Source organism: Drosophila montana, unplaced genomic scaffold (assembly GCF_035044405.1).
Source record: "Drosophila montana isolate Dmon_TW-CO22-7 unplaced genomic scaffold, ASM3504440v1 contig_3661_1, whole genome shotgun sequence".
NCBI lineage: Eukaryota > Metazoa > Arthropoda > Insecta > Diptera > Drosophilidae > Drosophila > Drosophila montana.
This window is the reverse complement of record NW_026998547.1, coordinates 303,496-326,407: the sequence shown is the minus strand read 5'-3', so window position 1 is coordinate 326,407 and position 22,912 is coordinate 303,496. Positions and strand designations below refer to the sequence as shown.

Sequence of the window (22,912 nt, the reverse complement as noted above, 5' to 3'; positions counted from 1 at the left end):
TATACTATAAATATTTTACAAAAGCCTTGGCAAGCAGCTGCATTTTTTTTTTTTTGTGTATACCCTAACAACTAAAAGTTAGTTTGGAAGCGAGAGAGAGAGAGAGACAGAGAGAGGAAGAGAGAGAGAGATGGATAGTTGCTTGGATAGTTAGAGAGCAAAACACTTAACAATTAGGCATTAAACTAAATTAAATTTAAATTTCATTTAAATTAAATTAACTAAACTATGCTTAGGTTTGTTTGTTTTTTCAATGTTTTGTAGGCTATGCAGGAATGTACGTGTTGTTGTATTCTGAGATGAGATTGGATGTTGCCGACTCTACGTGGACTGGGGCGCGTTTCCCGATGCTCAAAGCATCAAACAGCTGATGGATTGTTGATCCTCGACGATGTGTTGAAATACTCGCAATGTCTGAACGACATTTTTTAATATTTTCTTTTATGTTTTTTGTTTTTGTTTTTTGTTTTTCATTTCATATGAGCGTTTGCTGTCTGCTACGACGCTTTACATAAAATTTTGACTAGGAAAGGACGTTTTTTCGTTTTATTTTTGTTGTTGTTGTTGTTTTTTTTTTGTTGCTTAAGAGCAGCCCACAGCCAGCTGATGCACATAGCTTTAACTGATCATTGTGATCAGTTTTTTTTTAATATTTCTTTTATTGAAGCTAGCGATGAGCACGCGCTGGCGAGGACTGCTGCAGTCACACCTCGCTGGGCATGCAGTGAACGCTCGAGTCCTGCGACAATTCATCCATGGAGGATTCTAAAAAGAGACAGGAAGAGAGGGAGAGAGCGCGAGAGAGAGTACTTGATTAGAACCAGCGACTTGGTTTGACTTGTTTTAAAGCTCGGCTCACCATGCGCTGGATATAGAGCCCCTTTGGTGCCATTCATATGCATGGGATTCTGTGGGTTATTCTGAAACGAGTACGTTAACTGCAGGTTAATATGACGCGCAAATGAGCTTCCTTCCGGTTCGCGTACTGCAATCAGAAATCGTTTGTCGAATAGAACTTGATTAGCAACATGGCATGGCATTGTCTTTAAATATATATTTATATTTATATGTTAAGTAGGAACTAGTTACTACAGCTACTTATTATGTCTACTTTGGGTTCGGCATGCTGCACTAATCCACTACTTACTTTTATTCTTACCAGCATGTATGTGTTTTTTCTGACGCGCACGCGAATTCTGAAACCAAACTTGCGTCACACGCTTGCTCAGACCAGTTACTGAGGCAATGCGCTCCAAATCCTGGCCATCCGGATTACTGTCAATCTGAAAGTTGGCCTGCAGCACTTGCAATTGCTCCTCGGTGAAGGTGGTGCGCACGCGTTTCGTTTTACTCTTGTGATAACCATCACCATCACAGCCATCTATGGAATTGAATCAAAGTGGAATTTTGTTTAGCTAGCAGAAGATTTACTATGGAACAACTACATATATAGCAGCTCGGTACGTGCCTAAGCCGCGTCTGTCTAAAAGCATTTTGACAGTGCACCAAATTGAAAATGTCAAAAGTGTTTATAGTTTATAGCCGTATGGCTTTATGGCCTACACTTCTTGGTGGTCCGCGGCGCAGGGGCAACAACGACAACAACAACAACGACACCAACAACAACGACAACGACGCATAACGACAACGAGGAGCACAACGTGCACAGCGACATTCTGAAGCCGATCACGTCGTCTGGCGCGTCGCGGCTTTGACTCTTTATGCCTCAGTTATGACACGATTTCATCAAGAGCTCGCCCAGGAGCCGACTTGGTCACCGGCGACTACCTGGCGCTTAGTTGCGACCAAGCGTTCCAAATTGCCAACCGATTCGCTTGCAACCGAAGCGTGCTACTTGTTGTTCTTTTTGTTGTTGTCGCCAAAGCATCATGTACTTATTTGTGGCTTGGCTTTTGTTTTTTATACACTTGCAGAGGGTATTCTAATTCTGACATGCAAAGTGAGACGCATGGAAGAAGCTATGTCAGATATATATACATGATCAGGATCAACAGGTTGAACGGGCTAGATATGTTCGTCTGTCTGTTTCTATAAAGATATTCTCATGAAAGTGGGTAAATATAAAAGTCGGTCGCCTCAAATATCGATATCACAGATCATATATATCTTCTATAGAACCGATCGCTCGAAAAGTGAGTATTTAATTTTTTGACAGCTTTTCCTTATTTAAGTATATTCGAATCAGACTCAGCAATTACTCTTTACCTCATATATCGGCCAAGCCACAAGCCTGCAAGGGTATCCAATCTTCAACCTTTCTTCCCCAGTTTTTTCTACGCTATTTTATTATATTTGATTTTGGTTACGCTTACCGTCACTTGATGTGGTGCCACCCTCGACCGTTTCAAGATAATGAGCCTTGCAGAGCACACGGTCATCCATGAGCGCAAACTGTTCGCCGGTGGACAACTGGCGTCCACACTGATCGCAGGCAAAGCACGCCAAATGGAAGACCAAATCGCGCGCTCGTCGCACCCAGTCGGAGGCGGAGATGCCGCGACAGCATTTCGAGCACTTGGCGCCGAAATTTCTGCAATAACAATAAAGAAAATTAATTTAATTAAAAGAGAACGGAAGTTGTTGTTAATGCTTGTAAAGTTTTACATATAGCAGGACATTTCTTTCGTAATTTAATGGGCGCGCTTTGCTAGCGTTTTGATTGCGATTGTTGCGCTTTTCAGCTGGGGTTGTCTGAGGCGTATTTTACCTCATATATAATATGGGGTGTACTTATGAAACATATTCCGAAATGTGGTACTTCAACATTTTATGCCAAGCGTTTCGTTGGAGCTTCCGCGCGTTTAAACTGTTTTTTTGCCAATTTCGGCGTTTTACTTGCGTTTCATAGGCGGCTTTTTAACTTATTGTAGGCGTTAATAATCGATACAAAAGTCAATCTGCATTTATGAAATATTTTGCATTGGGATTCTACAACATTTGATGGCACGCGTTTTTCTCGCGTTTTGTGTGCGTTTCAGATGCGTTTTATAAATTGCAGTTCAATAATTGATTAATTAATATTAGGCATTGCTTTACAATAAAATCTCTTCACATGCATTTCGCTCGCGTTTCACTTGCGTTTTGTGTGCGTTTCAGATGCGTTATATAAATTGCAGTTCAATAATTGATTAATTAATATTAGGCATTGCTTTACTTTAAAATATCTTCACATGGTTTTCGCTAGCGTTTCCCTTGCGTTTTGTGTGCGTTTCAGATGCGTTTTCAGTGGACGTTTTCTAAGCGGAAGTTGTCGCTCTCTCGCGCCTGCGTTTTTCCAAATGAGTTGGCAACTTTGGCAACGGCTTATTGTTAGCTTTTAAGCTTATTTTTACAAGCACAACATTGTACGGCCGTTTGGCTGGGATGACTGGACCTCAGGCTCTATGACTCTGATGTCTCCATCTTCAGCAGCAACGCCAACACCAACAACCCCACCCCACCCCACCCCCTTTGGCCCAGCGCCCAATGCACACTTAAAATTCTTAACTTGAAAAATAAATATTTTTACAGCATCTCACGGCGCGTTTGTTTGTTTATTTTCATTTCGTTGGCCGTCGACACCGTTTTCCGCCTGTGTGGACAGCCACAGACCAAGCGACAGCAAGTACGTGTATCTGTATCTTTGTGTGTGCATCTGTAAGATACTTTGCTTGCAACTTGCATTTAAAGTCTGTCTGAAAGTCGCTTTCGAAGCATTTTGGCTGCATCTTTCGACTGGTCTGTTTATCTTAGGGATTAAGTCGCAACGTTGTCGAATTGTTACAATTAACCTCAGACTCTTCTTTTAGTTTTGTGATCATGTACCCCATGTACTCAAACGTGTGGGAAAATATGTGGAAAACACTTGTGCACACACACACATACACATACAGCAGTGTTTGGGGGAAAATGCTTTGGAAATCGAACAATGATCGCATCGATTACGGCATGGGAAGGGCTGTCGAGAAAGTGCCCAATAAAACATTAAATTAATGCCAAAATGAATGCATGATATTGGCTATACTATGAATATAGATATATGCCGAAGCTAAGTCAAATGTTTACCATAAAATGCGGACAACGAATCTGGTTTGATGATGATTTTGCGTTTTGTTTTTGCTATTTGTTTAAAATATGCGTTGAATTCTTCGATTTGTTATATATAGATACAGATAGATATATAAAGATATGGATAGATATAGCTATGACGACTCACTTGCTGTAATCGGCCTTGCAGTAGACCTGGCGTTCCCTGATGAAGCACGACTGTTGCCGGTCCAGCGGGCACATGCACATGCAACATCTGAGGCAATGGGCGTGCCACGAGCAGCCGCCAACCTCGAGAAAAAATCGATCCGAGATTGGTTCGCCGCACGCTGCGCAGGAACGCAGCTCAGTCTGAAAAAATAACAAATAACAAGTAAGATACATATTAGATAAATGTTTAAGGATCTATCTATCTATTAAACTAACAAGCGTGAGGTCGCTGGTTCAAAAACGGCTTATAATATACATGTATATTTTAAAGAGCATTGAAAGATACATACTAGATAAATGTTCAAAAATCTTTATAAATATAAAGGAGTTTGTTCTGACTGAGCGTCGAACTAGCAAGCGTGAGGTCACCGGTTCAAATACACTAACTGGAGATGCTTCAATATATCTTATCTATCTTATACTATCTTCTAGCACATATTATACATACACGTCTTAAGGAACATTGAAAGATCAGTGCACTCTGGCGCTCGACTAGCTTTAAATGTAAATTGTTTCACAGCTACAACCAACAAAGAAAAAGAAATTCAAAGAGCCAAATTTATTTGCTCGTTTGATGTGTGCTCGAAATGCCGAACCGGTTCGATACTGTTTTTTATTTTGTTTTTGTTGGAACACTGATCTTAACTCTAATCTCAGCAGCTGGTTGGCATCTTTTGTTATGCTTTCAGCTGAAATCGCTCAATAAATCTATCGAATGTGCCGTCGGCTTCTGTTTTATTTCTCGGCTGCAACATTTAACTTATTAATGTATATTAAAATTCGTAAAACAACAACAAGCAATAACAAATAATACTAGGAAACGCCATCGTCTATTGTCGCAGACGAGTTTCTTTTGTTTTTGTTTCTGTTTCAGTTTTTGTTTTTGCTCGAATCGTAACATAAATTTAAAAATCTTATGCTAATTGTTATCATTTCAATGTAGCTGAAACTGCTTTACTAATCACATTCACATACCAAGTCGCAGTCACGATCACAGTTTGTGTCACAGTCTACCAAAAATACAAAAACAGAAAAGTTGGCCAAAAACGAAACAATATTTATCGAATTTATTGGCCATCAATTGTGCCCCTTATCCATATTCATTTGCATTTGGACTGCATGTTACGCCGTTTTAAAAGTGTTTCAAACAAATTTGATCACATTTCATACATATATATATTTATATATATCTGGCTACCCGAATTGTTTAATTTAAATGGATTTTCTGTGTTCGCGTAATATATCAATTTCAACAATTATCAGCTACAACACATTTTAATTTAATTTACTGGTTAGAGCGCTTAATTGTTATGTGGAGCAATATATAAGCTGCTGATCGAAATTTAACAAAAAAATATATTTTGAGAAATTAAATATGTTTTGCTAAGTTGCATAAGCCTAAATAATATTCCGCTACAATAATATATTAACTAAATTTCACATACTGCCAAAATTAACTGTATAAATGCATAAATAGCATGAATTTAAGTTATAATTAATAGAAATTATAAAAATTTATTATAAGAAATTATATATAAATGCGCAATATGTTAATTTTATTAATATTATTATTATAATTTTAAGTATTTTAATTGTTATTATTGTTATTGTTATTATTATTAGTATTATTATTAGAATTATTATTATTATCAATATATTTCTAATCTTTCTAGGTATAATAAATTGTATATTGGAACTTAAGGAAATATATAAGTATTCCCACAAAGCAGTACAAGACAGTGTGCTCTATCTGAGGAGGTACGATTAGGAGATACCCTGCAATGCTGATCTTCAAAGCTAATCAATATAGAAGAGTATAAATTTGTAATACTTGGAAAAGAGTGTAGAGTATAGGGTATAGAGCATTGAAAATAAATATAAAAAAATATAAAAAATTTTGTTGATTTTGATAAAGCAAAACGCATTTCGAGTAAATCTTAAGAACAACAGAAAAACAAAATAGTGAGAACGAGTCAATACATTTGTTTTATATAATCTTCGTGGCCTGTCACTTTGAGCAAAAGTTTTCGTTAGACAATTACCAACTTCTCTTTATTGTTTATACTTAATTAAATCGTCTTATGGCTTAGTTCTTGACAAAGTTTCAAACTTCAAATGCAATTAAATTTCGATTAATTTTCGTCTTTTGTCTACTTTAAAACGTTTTAATTTCTCTTGTTTTTGCTGAGCAATTTTATATATAGCATAAAATACGCAGTGTTTGGCTTAAAGGCATTTAATTAATGGCCAGCGTTTTGCATATTCACAAATTCATTAAAAAATACGAAAAAAAAAAAAAATAGATTGTCAACGGGGAAAAAAAAGCGAACCGCGACTTCAAAATTGTTTTTCCATTAATCAAAGCGGCAAAAAGCGGCAGTGAAAATAAATTTACCGCTTTTTACAAATTAATTGCTGGCGTTGGCGATGAGTTGTTGTTGTTGTTGTTGTTAGAGCAACAATTGTTGCTACAACTGATTGTTGAGCGTTTTTTGCAGCGGCAGCAGCGTCTGGCAGCTTGTTATTAAACTTTGGCTGACAAATTTTCAGTTAAAAGCGGCCGCCGACAAAAAGTTGCCATTGACAAAATACACAAAATACACAAAATAAATACAAATAGGCGCGAGACATTAACAACAATAACAACAGCAAATACAAATACAACTAATACAAAGATAAATACATGTATATATATATATATATAAATATATAAACAATAAGTCGGCCGTGACTAGGCCGCAGGAGGCGGCACGAGATCAAAGTGTGTCGCTCGACAGCAACTAAACCAATTAATAAAACAATAAAATATGGCATCAAGTCGCTGAAACTAAGCGCATGTGACGCAGTTAAGGAAAAACAGCAGCCAAACAACAACAGCAACGAAACAAAAACAAACCGAAAACAAACCAAAAGTTATTCATGACAATTTGTAGCTACAAGCTGCCAACCTATGAGATACTCTGCCGCTTGGGTAGATTTGTGCCTGGGAAATATGCCCGCGTTATGGAAAATTAAATAGCCAAAAATGCCAATATGGCCACCATCAACAACAAGAAACAAACACACGAACACACACACACACGAGCCTGAGCAACATGTAGCTGCGCCTGTGTATCTCACAGATACGCGACTGCCTGAGTGTGAGAGTGTGTGCGTGTGTGTGTGTGTGTAGCTATAACTACATGCTAACATGGTGGCTGCAGCTCATTTTGCTGCCGCTGCCATTTAACTTTTCAACCGCGTCGCCCGTGTGACACGTTTAATCGCGCCCTCCCCTAACTGCCCCCGGGGCCCATGGCCCACGGCTCCTGGCCCCTGGCCACAACGAGCCTGCGCGTTGACTGCCTGCCCGCCTGCCAACCCGCCTGCCTGCCTGCCCGCCTGTCACTTTCGTTTAACTTTTCACATTGCTCGAGCGAACGACCAGGAACCCAAAACCAAAAACCCCAGAAGCTGCCAGACTCGAGCTCGGGGTGTTTTTTGGGCAATTTGTTTTCCCGACGCCCGTTATGACACACACACGCACACACACACACACACGCAGCCAAGGCCAGACTTTGACTTGACTGGCGGTGTGTACTTCATGGATGCAGTTATTGTCGTGTTGCTGTTGTTGTCATTGTTGTTGTTCCTGCTGTTGTTGCTGTTGTTGTCATTGTTGTTGTTCCTGCTGTTGTTGTTGTTATCATGTCTATGCCCACTTTTGCAAAATATGTCTGCTGTCAGAGCGAAGTGTCATTTGGCTGGAATGTCATTTGACTATAATTTACTTCATGCATGCTGAGGTTTTCACTGTGAGCTGCATAAATCTGTGCCCCGGCTTTGAATTTCAATAAGCCAATGCCAATGCCGATAAGGACTTCACGTAAATATTATCAAATTGTTAAGTGTTCTATATTCATTGGGATTTTATCAGTTGAGTTTATAAAGTTTACAGTTTACACTTTACAGTTGATTTGATTGCTTTGCCTCTGTTTTGGTTGCTTGACGCTTGCAATTCGCAACAAGTTAAAACTACAGAAAGGCTACAAGGGATTCCCTGCAGATGATAGAAAAGGGTGGTATCTTAGATATAGAGAGAAGCAACCTTTTGTTAATATTTATAGTAAGCGATTCACTAAAATCAACTTTGACAAACACAATGTTAGCAATAGATGAGCTATGCAATCTTCTCAGTTCTTTTGGTTTGTTGTTTTCATGCTCGAATCTCAGGCTAGTAACATTTGCAGATAACCTTAAGTGATTAATTCTATAATTAATTATAAATAGTCTATGTATAAGCTGAAAAATTTACTTTTAAATAGTTATAGACTCTCAATAGACATCGCAACACGCAAACAAGCCTCAGATTCGAACCTTCCCCAGTTACCTTAAACACTGCAGCACTCAGATTTAGTCTAATCTGCCGCAACATACTTAAAACATTCACATAATACTATAAACTAAATAATTTATCATAAATCTAGAAAGTTTTTCCTATAAACAATTTGAAATTGATAGCGACTGCAGCTCATTATGAGAATTTTACATGATATCATCTACTATAAGGCGGCAATTTATTATCATATGAACTGAATTAAGTCGGCTAAAATGCTAAAATGCCAGCTAAAAGATTTAAAGATCTGCACATAATCAAGGTGAATATGCATAAACAAAAGATAGTATTAGCAAATTTTATAGCTTACCGAACATACGCTCGTCGAGAACAAAGAATTAGTAGCTGAGGGCAGCCGCAGGAACTGAAACCTAACAGAGTTCACGACGGTTCGGCCATTTGATTATGAAGAACTAGATAAGCCGGGCAGTTTGTAGACATGTATTTCTCACATTTCTGCCAGCCAGTTTTTTTTTTCTCTCTCTTTTTGTTAGTGAAGTATATTATATAATGGGCATAGCTCTCGAGAGCCTTTGGATCGCTGTCTGCGCAGTCATAAAAATTCCATACACAAAACTTGCACCTTGCAACTTTTGCCTAAATGCCATAAATAACAGGCACATAAAGAGCGAGACAAAAGGCCAGATAGAACTATAAAACAGAAATACAAATAAAACCGAAAGACATGACGCTGAAGAGTATGCAATAAAATTTACAAGCTGCCATTTAAAGCGTCCGCGAGGTGTGAGAGTCGATATAAATAATATAGATGCTAATATATCAAGGCTGCTAGCCGGCTTTCAACCGAACCAGTTCAAATCCGGAATTACAATTTGCTCTTCACGTTGAACCGAACCTTAAACCAAGCTAAAGCAGAAGAAAACCGAACCGAACTATAATTTAATGAACAATTATTACTTTGGCGCCAACAATTGCACTTATCTAAACTGATTTTTGAAAGATGACAATTTTGGTTAGAGATGAATTCTAGCCCGTAACTTGTATAAGAAAATATTTAAATTGGCTTTCAATATTTTCCGTACAACGGGCAACTGTTGAGTGAAAATTAATGTAATTCATTAAAATTCGAATAACAAAGATGAGACAAAACAGGGGTAAAACCTGGATTCAAGGGGAGTATCTAGAGGAATCTCGATCTAGATTCACAACATCCGCAGCCTTGATAGATAGTTCCATTTGAATGTTAACAAGTTGCTCGCAACTAATCCATTGATGGGCGACTATGCGACTCTCCAACAGTAGCCAACTGAGGGTCAAACAAAGATCCCGCTCAGACAATGGCAAAACGAACTATATCATCTACCGCGGCCTGGCTGCACGCCCCGAAGATCGATTACCCAAAACGAAGCACTCACAATTTTCACGTCATTGCGCAAATTGAGCGATCATCAATGGGAGCAGCAGCAGCACAGTTCCCGAGTGAGATTCGAGATCGATCGAAGAAGAAAGAGAAAAAAAAAAAAACACTGATGACAAAAGCCCAGGGCTGAGGCTGGGAGATACTTTTGGTAGTTGACTTGTCATCTTGAGGGACAAATGCTTGGCAAGCCAAATAATGAAAATCAACAAATGTAAACAGCGTGAGAATGTTGCAGGCAGGCTCCATGACAAAGCCGCAAACAACAATCGAACCAACACAATCATATATAGCAGTGTGTGTGTGTGTGTGTGTGTGTGTGTGTGTGTGTCGCACTTGGCCACTTGTTGCCGCGGCATTTTGGCATATGTTATCTTAAGGCCCTTGGGCTCTATTTAAGGCGCTTTTAAAAATTGACACCAACAGCGTTAAAAATAATAATATTAACAATCAAATAATAAACAACAAATGCAACGCCAAGCGCCAGCTAACAATGAAGGCTGTGCCAAAATATTTTATAAGAAAAATATGATATGAAAAAGAGGCCAGTTTTTCGTTGATTTTTAAGCCACAAAAACTAACAAATAATTTTCTGTCAAATAAATATTTTTCTTATCTTTTAAATTCATATTTTTATACTTATTTGTATTTTTGTTCAGACTTTCGAAATGGACGCGTTTAATTAGAGCTACTTTTTTTGTCGCCGCTTTGCGTGGGATTTTGTTTAACAAAAATATAAATTTATTCAATAAATGAAAAATATTATGCCAATTTACACGTCGGCGTTTGTTTGGCGTTAAGTTCAGCGTCGTAGCTGATTGTTATTTAATGACTGCTCTTTATGAATGAATCTGTATCTGTATCTGAATCTGTATCTGAATACGGCAGCGTTGGGCGGAGGGGCGCCCACGCTTTGCCATCCTCCAGATACATTTAGTATACAACACTCGTACTCTCGCTTGCATCCATAAATTGGTTAAATGCTTACAAATATTTCACGCTGCGAACGAGCGGACCGATTCTTTGAGTGTGTGCGTGTGTGTGTGTGTGTGTCAGTGTGTGTCCATTGTCTGTGACTGCGAGTATGAATATAGCTGTTGTCGCACCCATTGATCCAATCAAATTAATGGCCGCTATAACAAGACAGACAAAAGCACAGAACAGCATCAAAATAACAACAAAATAAAATAAAATTAAAAGAGGAAGAAGAGCGCAATGCAGCCGCAGCGAAAGCTTTTCTATGGGAATACAGTGAATGCCGGCTAAAATGGATCTCGATTAAGTAACTTAATCGGAGCGAATAACGCAGAGCCGAGGGAACTCTAAGGACTCATAAGTTTTATAGATTTGGATGTTCTTTCTCGGTTAGATCGAAGGAGGCATTATTTTATAGGAATTTTTATTTGCGTAAAAGTTTATTTAAAATTGATGTCTACACTCACTGCAAAAAGTTTTGGACCCGGTTGTAAAAATGTATTCACAAGTGTTCAAGATTTAAATGTACTTTTGCCTATATATAAACACTCGATTAATACTACAAGAACATGGATTATTATATAGGGATTATTATTTGCATATATTCTTTATCAATAATAATAATGTCTACACTCACTGCTAAAAGCAGTCACTCGGTTGTAAAATAGGTCATTTTAAATTATTTACAGAACTTCTTTAAACATAGAGAAAAGTTTTGTGGCCAATTAGTTTACTATGAATTCACTCGGCTGGCCTCTTAACAAAAGGACATAAATGCTAACAGGCATAATTTGTAAGCAAATGAGCGAGATGGAGAGAAAGACAGGTTAAGAATGATAGAGAGAGAGACAGAGAGGGAAATGTGTGTGTAATATTACATATAATATTTAACTTTTTTCTTTTATTTATTATTATGTTTCTTTAACATGTACTTTTATAGTTTGATGAATTTTCGATCTATTACTATTTTGTGTTACAACAAATTGTTGGTATATTTTTTGTTGTTGATTGTTGTTCATGTTGCCGAGTGTTCACTGTACTTTGCATGGGCAGCACTTTGCGCTGGCTGTTGCAACGTTGGGACGTTGGGACGTTGTCCTGCTGCGAGTCAGCAAACTTAATTACCGCTTTATGTCAATGGCCCAACATGTTTTTGCTAAATTTATCAGCGTTATTAAATTTTATCACTGGCGACAAAATGTGCATATGCCATTCAATTTTCACAACATATTCACACATCACACGCACACCCAACACACACACACACACTCACACACACATACAGTCACATAGATACACACACACACACACACATATATAGGTTTACAGTTGCCGGCTCGAGCACATCTCCCGGCAGGTTCGGCATTTGCGGCTGTGGACACAGGCACCGCGCGCCTTTGGCCTAGGCAAATATTATGATGGGGTTTCGAGGGAGCTTCATAAGGTACTCAACCACGGAGAGAGGGAGAGTGGAGAGAAAGAGAGATGTGCAAGAGATGGCACGCACATGGCGGATTAGCTGGACGCCGCTTTTTGTTGGCGTAACATCGTAAAATATTTTACGGCCAATAGGCCCAGCGAGCTGCCAACGTTTTTATGGCCAAATACGCTTTCTCAGCTGCTTGTTCATTGTGTCTGTCTGCTAAATAGCCCCCCCAACCCCTCCCCCTCTAACACCACCTGCCACAGCCACCCAACAAATTGGCAATTGCATGCCGCATGCATTTCCATTACCAAAACAATTAAAACAACAATTTGTTAGCCAAGTTTTCCGCCTGCCTCCTCAACAAGTGTTGTTCACAAATATTTATATATATAGATGTTGTTTTTTTTTTGCAACAATAAATAAAGCAACATAATTAAAATGCCCGCGACTGAACAAATTCTGTGGGCATATAGTATATTTAAATTGTTTTGGGCTCTGACTCGATGACGAAGTCCCTCTTGGCCGGGGTCCCACAATTTTTAATGGTCATATTGTTGGGTACGGACGGTGTGTTGACAAGTTATTACCCCGATCAGTCGACGACTTAAAATGTCGCACTTTATTACACTACAAAACACAAAATTTAACTCAACGCGACTCAACTCAATTCCAAAGCAGCATCAACTGTGCGAGATCTCAACGATCTTTGTTCTGTGTGTGTATGTGTGTGTGTGTGCCTGTGTGTGTGTGAAGGGGTTTGGGGGCAAGATTCAGCCGGCAACTGGCAACTGGCAACAGGCAGCGCGGGGACCCGAAAGACCGTTGACTGCTTGTGTTTTACAGCCGCCATAAGCAATGTTGTTGTTGTTGTTGTTGTTCCTGTTGTTGTTGATGGCAAACATTGGGCTTTGTGTGTGCGCTCCCAGACGCGTTTTATTATAACTGTGGCTCGCCCCATACGAAATAAATTTCATTTTAATACTTTCTTCGTTTTAGTTTTCGTATATTTTATTGGACTACGAGCGGGAACGAGTGGAACGTTTGCTTGCCACCAAAAAAAAAAAAAAGAAGTCCAAAAGTGATTTGCATACAAGATCGTTCTCACGTTTTTCCCACCAAGATAATCCACAGCAGCCAAACACACACACACACACACTCACGCACACTTACAATAACCCCCGCCTAAGAAAAAAAAGAGAAGCCACTTGATAGATCGCTCGGATCGTATCGTATCGTATCGTATTGTATCGTATCGTATCGCTTGCAGCCAATACCGTTTTTGGGAGCTGCCGCCGCTGCCGCTGCCGCTGGGGATGCTGCCATTTCCATTGCCCATAAACATAAACAGGTGGCAATATTCATTTGCATAGACAACGTTTTCATATTAAATTTCAAAGCGTTCGACAACGACATTCCGTGCCGTCCCCCGCCGGTCAGCGCCCCCGCGCGATCGCCGCCTTGCGTTCTCGGTGGCAACACCAACAAAATAAAAAAAAAAAAAAATGTTATTTCGATTTGACCATGTCTATATGTCTGAAATGTTGTTCTAGCCCACTTAAAGTAGCCCTACTTTTGGGTTTGTTGTTTTTTTTTTCTTCTTTTTCTTTCTCTTAAGTCACAAACGGATTCGAGAACTTGTTTTGATCATTTGCGACCGCAGCAGCTGCCGCTGGAGGGTTCCCAAAAATCATAAAAAATAAGAAGAAAAAAAAAAACGGTGAGCTTATAAATCGATAAGCTACATTTTATGTTTATGTTTTACTCTTTATTCTGCGCCAGGTTCAAAGTTACAATCTTTTAAATGAGCTATAATCTGCTTTATTTGCATAGAAAACTTGTCCATTAAAATCATATTTCTTTACGAAGGTTTCAATTTTCGTTTTGTTGCAATTTGTTTACAACAAAACGAAGAAGAATGTCCATAAATTTACGTTAATATTTAAATATTATTTCATTTTTTTGTTGGGTATATTTTTTATTATACTTTTTTTATAGCTGCATAAATTGTTGTATTTAAGAAACTTGCATTTTATATTTAAATTGCAAATGTATCTATATAGCTGTCTCTCTCTCCCTCTCTCTCGCTTGCTCTACCCCTCCCTCTCCCACTCTCTCTGCGTTTTATGATCAGCTTGAATAAAATTCTCAGCTCCATGGCAAACATTTCAAGTGCCATTTTTTATTGCCTCTCATTACTTATTTTTTTATCGCTTATCTTGAGCAAACGTCAAACGGCAGTTGTGCAAACAACTGAGAGAGCGAGAGAGTGAGCGAGCGAGAGAGAGAGAGATGGAGAGAAAAGGTGATAGAGAGAGCGGGTACCGGTATAAGCCAGCTCTTGCTGTTCTGTCAGCCAGCACATTCGCTAATAAATCGCTTCTAAATCGCCCGCAAGTATCTAACAATTTCGACGCGCTTTTTTCTTAAACTGCGTTTATAACTATACCCTACTCCAAGGGTATACCAACTGGCACATTCAGTTTGTCTGGCAAAGCGTGTGTAACATTATAAATCTTAGGCAATTAAGCCGAAATGTTTTGATATAAGAGAAATGATGGTGTAGGGTACGCCTTTTAATATTTTTAAAATCAAATATATATATTAAAAAACTATTTACCTGACCCATAATTATGACCTTCCTTGCACAAGCCTGACTATTCAGCTGCCTGCTTGACTGGGTCACTTAGCTAACTCATCTACCTCATCCACTGCTGCTACAGGGCATTCTCACTAGTCGCGCACTATTCACTTCCTTGACACTCGCGCTCGATTTTTCGATTCCCTTTTTGATGCTCATCCTTAAACGTTTCAATTGCAATTAACACGCCGCTTAAAAAATCATTTGTTTTCATATTATGTGAGGGTGTCCAAGCATGTATTTAGCATATGCAAAAGGAAGCCCTGAGCAGATTTAAGTGTAAATTCGCTTCGGCTTATCAAATATTCCGGTTTTTTTGCACAGTAATATTATTAATTTTTTTTATGATTGCCGAATTTTTGAGGCATTCATCATGCCTCAAGATGAGTCGAGTATCTGCGAATTGGCTGTAGCCGTAGCCGAAAACTGTAGCTGAAACAGAATCTGAATGCTCTTTTGTCTTTTCGTCAACATGTCGCAGCCACACAGAACGTCAATAAGTCGACGGGTCGCTGTTTTTTTTACAGCTCAGCTTTTGCATTGTGTAAAGTTGAGTTTTTTGTATAATTTTTGTATTTTATTGAGCAGCGACTACAATTAATTAGTTGAATCTGCATTTTGCATAAATTAATAATAATATTTTAATGTTTGCTTTCGGTTTGGTAGTCGCTTTTGTTGCTGCCGCTGTTGTTGTTGCTCGGCACACAAAAATCGCGTCTTTTATTTTGAATGGATATCTGAAGATCGTCTATGTTTATGTTTAAACAATAAATCAAGTTTGAAGTTCAGCAGCAAATGAATTTATGCTGCTTCTGCTGCTGCTCTGTATGTTTAATTTATTTAGAATCTGGCTAAAACGACTTTGAAATATTTCTGGCGGCAATTTGAAATAAAAAACGAAACGAGTTCAATTTCTCATCGAGCTACTGTGCTAGATAATATCTATATATATACAAAGAGTTTATCCAAGCTGATTTGGTCTAGAAAGCTGCAATTTTTACCAAAGCAAGCACCAAGGTGGGAGAGGTCGCTGGTTCAAACCAAGCAGCAATTGTCAATTTTGTTATATTTTTAGATGCACAAGGATATAAGCAACAGGTAGAAGTGCTCCAGCAGAAAACACCTTAAGTTACAGCTTTGCTTGAGTATTTGTTGCTCTGTAAACGCTTTTGCCAAATTGTCAAACAATTAAATAGCAATATTTTCACACACACACACACACACACACGCACGCAGAGACTGCATAAAGGAAAACTGGCTATGGAAAACTAATGACAAAATCGACAAGAGGCAAACATTTATTTTGCCAAACGATGAAAGTTTGTCCAGAATGTAAAATAAAATCGAATAGTTTGTCGTTACGGATTGTTAGGAACAGGCACAGCAGCAGGAGCAGGGGCAGACAACAGTCCGGGAGAGGGAGAGGGGGGGGGGCAGGAGGAGGAGGGTTGGCAGCAACATTTAGGGGCGGATTTTCGTTGCTTTCCACTCGAGCCGCACATTGACAGGGCGACAATGCGTAGATAGCAGTTGCAATGATTTGTGGCATTTTACAATTTTATTTGCCGCCGTTGGGCGTCGAGCCCCTTTTTATTTTATTTCATACATATATACATATAAAGATGTGCGTGTGTGTGTGTGTGTGTGTTTTCGTTGTGCCCATGCATCATTTGTAAGCCAACTAAGCGTCCTTTAAGGACTATTTTGCGGATGCACTCGAGAAACAATGCCGCAGAGACCTCAAGCACATGCACTTCGGGCCGATTCACATTTATATACATATATTTTTTTTGTCTATTGTGCGGTTGCCCGTTTTGTTGCCTCTTGCCGGCTGGCGTCTGGCATTTGATTTTCATTTTGGGAATTTTCACATTTACCTGCTAAAAATGCAGCCCGTGACTCTGGCACGGGAGAGAGGGAGAGGGAGAGCTATACAAATTGCAGGCGCGCATGCGCAACCCAGCGCAGGATCTGGAACTGACCACTGGATGCGTGTTTGCCACTCGAGTTTCTGTTTCTGTTTCTTTTGTCTCTCGGATAAACAAAGGTGTGATATTTGTTTGTCTTTTGTGCCTGATCGGGGCAATTGGCTCAAGTCAAGATGCATTTTTGGCCTTTTGAGGCTGCGTCTCCTTCTTTTTGGCTATTGTTCCAATGCCGGGCGTAGACTTCTTGTCAGCATTGTCACGCCACGCCGCAGTTGTCAATTAGACATTAGTTTGCTGCCTGGACATTGTTGCCAATCCAATTATGAGCCACGAGAAATCTGTGGGCAAGCCGCTTGACCAAGCAGCTGCCCGCTCAAAGTTGTCATCCGAAACGTGCTCGAGAACTGGCACGCGTTGTCCCGAATTTTCAGCCGGAGATCTGAGCACAGAATGCACCTTTTGTAGTTTAAGTAGATGTTGTAATAAGCACATAATGCCCAAGGCAATAGGACAGTAGAATCTTATCGCTGTAAGCAAATAATTGTGTCTATTCTGACTTGAATGGTGTTAGCCAATCTTGAGATCTTCCTCTTCCCTCAAAAGGTCACAGCTCTGCGACCTAACTACGAGGTGAATCCCATGAATACTTCACTTTATTAATATTTGTCTTCAACCCTTTTCATTGTTAATATACCTTCATTGTAAATACTTCAAAGTAAATGCCGTAGAAGCTACCAGAAGTTGTGACTATAACATTATCCCAGTCTTTCGCTTGGTAAATATCAGAAGGCATCGATCGATTAAAAAAATATTACAAACATAAAGATTTTCATTTTGTTAATATTTATATAAATTCAAAGTTCTTTGAATACCATTTTCACAATCAAAGTGTTTCGTAGATATACGTAGTTATACGTTGATCCCAGCGTGACTTTGCTTATGCCTAATATTCCCGCATAGGTTCTCTATGTAAGCAAGATTTAAGGTCGAATAGCTCCAGAATTTTATTCTAAAAACTGGCTCAAGCAATACTTTATGACATTTTAAACCAGTTTTAAGAGAAGCTAAGGATAAGCTGTATTTAGTAATAGAGCTCATTTGATTATGGGCTCCTGATATCTTTACTTATCCAATTTACTTCTCGAAATATTAAGAACAATTATATGATATATAAGAATGATCTTTAGTATGAGCGAGATATAAACACGACTATTAGGGAAACAATTAAATTAAAAACGGAGTTGTTTTACCAAAATGTTGACAAGATATACAAGATATAACTAAATGTGAGAAAGCACGTTATGAAACGGATCTTAAGGCAGGACTCTGGTTCAAACCGTAAGTTGAATTACCGATCATTCATGAGAATTTGAAGTCCCGCTTAGAAAAAAACAATATAAACACATTACAAGTAGTATCCCAATTTAATAACTCCTAGAATGCTGGAGTCTATCTTTATATGTTCTATGATTTGTCTTCCTCTACAATCTAATCTAACCCCACCTAGTCTAACTCAACCTAATTTAACCTAGCTTAACTTAGCCTAACCCTCAACCGAACCCAAAATAACCTTACCTATAACCCACACCCCTCAATTTTTATCAGTTCATCAGGAATTTGCCGTATCCGTAATGCGTTAAGTGACAGCTTAAGTATCATATAATATTTAATACTATATTTAAATGCTGCAATAGGATTAATTCCATTTAAAAATAAATAATTCGCCTAACGCAGACTCTTCCCATAATGCTGACTCATGCCGAAAACCAGATAATATAAGCCAAGTATGAAATTTGATGCAGTGAGAAGAATTTGCCACAACTGGAAGTGCCTCCAGTGACATATTGAAGACAAATTGTTTAAGTTGAAGCCAAACTCAAGATCGTTCAGATGCCAAGTTAATTATAACTTATCGCATAGTTCTCAATTAAGGAAAACATGCTGCGTGCTGTTGGGATTTTTTTTTATGTTCATTTTTTTGTTGATTTTTTTTTGGGAGGCGTTAACAACTTTTTAGTCTGCCTCTATTCAGAGATTCTTTTTTATACATTTTTTAATTTCCTAGTGAATTATTAATGAAAACTCATTTATTGAAATATGTATATTTTATAGTTGCTTTGCACACATTCGACATTTAAGCGCTTCAGTATTTATGCCTTTTCTCCAGCTCTTTCTCGACAGAATACAAAAAAATATATAAAAAACACATTTATTGAATATTCATAAGCTGCGCTCTGTGGCGTCATAGCTCTGGGCTCGTGTTGGGCGGGGTGGGGGGGGTGAGGGGGATCTATACAACTGGGGCGGGTCAAGATCGATGATGTCAAGTTAGAAAAGGGTCTTAAGCCCGGCTCCAATCTTGTCCAGTTGCGGCTTAGAACTGTTGACATTTGATTTGAAGCCGTGTTGTAAGCGCTGCCGCTGCGGCTTTTTCTCTAAGATCTCCCGCTGTGCATATTGACAGTTATTAAAGGCCCGGCCGATAGAGCATATAGCATAGACTAACCATAGTATTTATTTAGCCGCATGCGCTCATCTTCTCGAATTGGTTTAACGTGGGCATTGCTTAGGCCTAGCTCGATTATTGGCTAAGCTGTGGCCGCTTGCCCCCAAAAATGTGAAAAACTTTGTTCAAATTTATAACAGATTTTGGCCTTTTTTGTGGCGGCCCAATAAGCGTCAGCACCTTGTCTAATTTGCTATGGTAATGAAAATTATGTTTATGGACAAAGCCATGCAAAATACAAAAAAAAAATAACATAAAAAATGTTAAAGCATAAATCATGTCGATCGGAGCCGTTGGCTGAAAGAGCCAACTCATGGCTGTCCCATGTCCAATATTTAACATTTTACATTACATTATATTCCCTTGAATCCTGTGGGTGGCTCAGCACTTGCGTCAGAGTTCACACAAAGCGCACAGCGGGTGGCAGCCAAAAAAAAAAACACACACAAAAAACAACACAATATACAATATACAACACTTAAATACACTCAAAAAAAAAAAGGTTTCTCTAAGGCTCGCCAAATCGTCTGACACAAATTTTGGGAATATATTTTCTACTTTTTAAAAAAAATTGGTCTTATTCGAAATATTGGCTACTTTTTAAAAAAGAAAAGTGTTCCTCCTTCTTAAAAACTATTTCATTTTCAGAACTTATTTTATATATTTGTGAAAGATTATCTCTTTAAGAAAACATTTCATACTTTTTAAAAAAAATCCACTTAAAGAAAATATTTTTTCTCTTTAAGAAATTTACTTTGTCTGGAAAAAATGTTTTCTACATTTGAAAAAAAAAAGATGTTTTCAATATATTTCATTTTTCAAAACAATGTTCAAATTTGTTAATAACTTTTTCTTTTATCTTTTCTACCTTTCAGACCATAAAAAAGTGAAGTTAAGAAAATCTTTTTACATTTTAGATAACTTTTCTTATATTTAAAAAACAACGTATTTTTGTTAAAAATTTTTACGGCAATTTGCGGACATGGAAATGGAAAAATTACGAATTGACATTTAGACATAATTTCTAAAAAGAAGAAAGAAGGAAAGTTAAGAAGAATAGCCTTAAATTCCTTTTTAAAGGCGAATCAATGAATTCCAGACAGATTTCTGGCTGTTTTTTTTCGTGTGTAACTGAGTTACGGCAAATCTTCCACGTAAAATTCGATTAAACGCTTCGCAGTTAAAAAAATATAAAAAGTATATAAAAGTACGTTGCCAAGTTTTGAATGAACATTTGAATTCGAGCGATGTCATGAGCCTGAAAGGCGCACAAAAATTTGGAAATTAAAAACGTGTACTAATGATAAACGCGCCTATGAAAAAAATGCGGCAACTGCAGGCTGCCCGGCCCCATTTACTCCTCAAGCCCCCCCCCCTGCATAATTCAACGTGTGGGTTTGACATGGTCGTCATATTCGAATACAAATCCGTGTTGCCATATCACAATGCCCCATGTTGCACCCCATGGCGCGATTTGTGGTGCTTTTAATATTCACCGACTCGCGGGCGTCTGTCGTCTCGTCTGTTTTGAAAACTCATCGTTTTCCAAAGTTATTAGTACGGTTTTGTCCAGCGAGCTGTTTTGGCTCTCAATTGCCCCATTGCCCATTGTTTTAGATATAGCACAGATCGAATCGCCCCTCCCCCCCTCCCCCTTGCCCCCCTTCGAGCCCCTCCTCATCCTGCCTGTTACTTTATGCCGCCTGTTGCGTCCCAGCGGGTTTTTGGTTCAATATCTATTCAGCACGTTTTGTAGGTCAACCGAAAAGGTCTTACATGTGCATCAATTAAAAGAGTTATAAGGAAAGGCATTATACATTTACGATGAATATGCGTAGGCGTCGTTGGAAAATAGTATGACGAAAAACATTTAAAAATATTTTGATAACTACGAATTTAAGTTTAATCTTAGACTAAAATCATCAGGACAAAAACATTTAATTTAATCAGGGATTTGGGATTACAAATCGGGAAGAAACATAATAACCTATCGATAATTATCGTACTTAATCGATTATTTTCAGAGGCTGGATTTTCGGCTAGATCGTTTAGTATTTAATATAACAGCTCAAACCAAGCTTAGCCAATGCAAAAATTAGAAAAAATGCACAGATTCTGTTTTGAATATTGCACTTTCTAAAAATATAATGTTAAATATGGGTATGGTTTTTAAAGGGTATTTTTTGAGTATGGTGTCTCAGTTACTCAGTCAATCGGATTCGAATCCCCGGATTATATAGATCTGGTATTGTATCAGACAAGCTCTATTGTAAGTATGATATGTAAGTAAGCTTACACAAATATAAGGGATTTTTATATAAACACAGATTTTATTTCGGGTATTGCATTTTGAAAAATATATAAAGGGTATTCAAAGGGTATTTTTCTGATGTGACCCAGTTGAGCAGGCTCGAATCCTAAGTTTTATGGATCTGGTATCTAAGATACTGTCTAAGTTAAGTTAAATATTTTATTTATTTCAGGATATATTATATATCAGAACAATCAAAAAATACTTTTGTAAATATTTAAATAAAACGTGTATATTTATATATAGATATATATATAAGACAGCCCAGCCCATAGCTATATTATACCCTTTAAGGAGGGTAATATGATATTATTATAAAATGTGTAACCAAATTCTTCTGTCTAGTTCGATGCATTTAGCATGAGGTTAATCTTGGCAAGATTGTACTACTATATCACAAAGAAGTACGGATCGAAGGAAAAACTTTTTGTCTAGCAGCTTTTCGTTTGAAATATCTTGAGCAAAGATGAGCTTAATGCTCCTCGCATATCTACAATGATCAGTTCCTTTATCTAAAGCCCGCCCGTATTCTAATAATCACTTAAATATAGGCTAAGGCTTACCTTCATTTTAATTGCCTCCACAATTTTGGCGATTTTTAATCCAAGTCTTTTGCACAAATTATTATTTAGCCAGCTTTTGTTTTGTTTTCGTTTTTTTTTCGATCTATAAATGTAGATCGCAGCGTAAATGTTTTGACGACTTGATCAGTTGGTCAAGCGACCAACAAATGACAACAAATGCATGCGAATTGATTGCATAAGTGCGTACGAATATATTGATGAGTGTATGAATGTGAATATATATATATATATATATATATATGTGATTATGGGTATATCTGAATACTCATGTGTGCAAAAACCTAGGAGAATTTGCAATTAATTAACAGCAACACTTTTTATTGATTAGCACATATGAAATTTTGAAAAATTGTTCACTGGATTTGAAACTTCTTCTTTTCTCAATTTGAATTGCGTTTTCCTTTTTGTTTCTTTACTATTTGAATTATATGTATTTTTATTGTGAATAATTTAAACGCTTTTTTTTTGCCGACGCTAAAACTCGCAACGGGCCGCCTTATCAAACGGCGCGAACGCGTGGCGCGATAACAGACG

At 38.0% G+C, this 22,912-nt stretch overlaps 1 protein-coding gene across 4 annotated transcripts; it reads right to left on the bottom strand.

Annotated features, from left to right (window-relative positions):
- Positions 1–236: 236 nt before the first annotated feature.
- Awh (Arrowhead) lies at positions 237–22,801 on the bottom strand. 4 transcript variants are annotated; one of them, XM_064692858.1, is made up of 6 exons: positions 22,358–22,584; positions 4,217–4,398; positions 2,334–2,551; positions 1,160–1,381; positions 860–985; positions 237–765 (listed from the first exon to the last, which is right to left on the bottom strand). In XM_064692858.1, exons 1-6 carry the CDS (start codon positions 22,361–22,363, stop codon positions 704–706), a joined length of 816 nt encoding a protein of 271 aa, XP_064548928.1. In that variant the 5' UTR covers positions 22,364–22,584; the 3' UTR covers positions 237–703. The 4 variants fall into 4 exon arrangements, with proteins under 4 accessions (XP_064548928.1, XP_064548927.1, XP_064548931.1 ...); XM_064692857.1 differs by having other exon boundaries at positions 1,148–1,381; positions 22,358–22,582; XM_064692861.1 differs by lacking the exon at positions 237–765 and having other exon boundaries at positions 864–920; positions 22,358–22,801.
- Between the last annotated feature and the right edge of the window lie 111 nt (positions 22,802–22,912).

Excerpts from the sequence above, each read along its gene's own strand:
- Awh (XM_064692857.1), bottom strand. Across the intron at positions 2,552-4,216 it reads TGCAAGGCCGATTACAGCAA|AAATTTCGGCGCCAAGTGCT; the intron begins GTGAGTCGTCAT and ends TTGTTATTGCAG. Across the intron at positions 986-1,147 it reads ACATGCTGGTAAGAATAAAA|TACGCGAACCGGAAGGAAGC; the intron begins GTAAGTAGTGGA and ends TTCTGATTGCAG.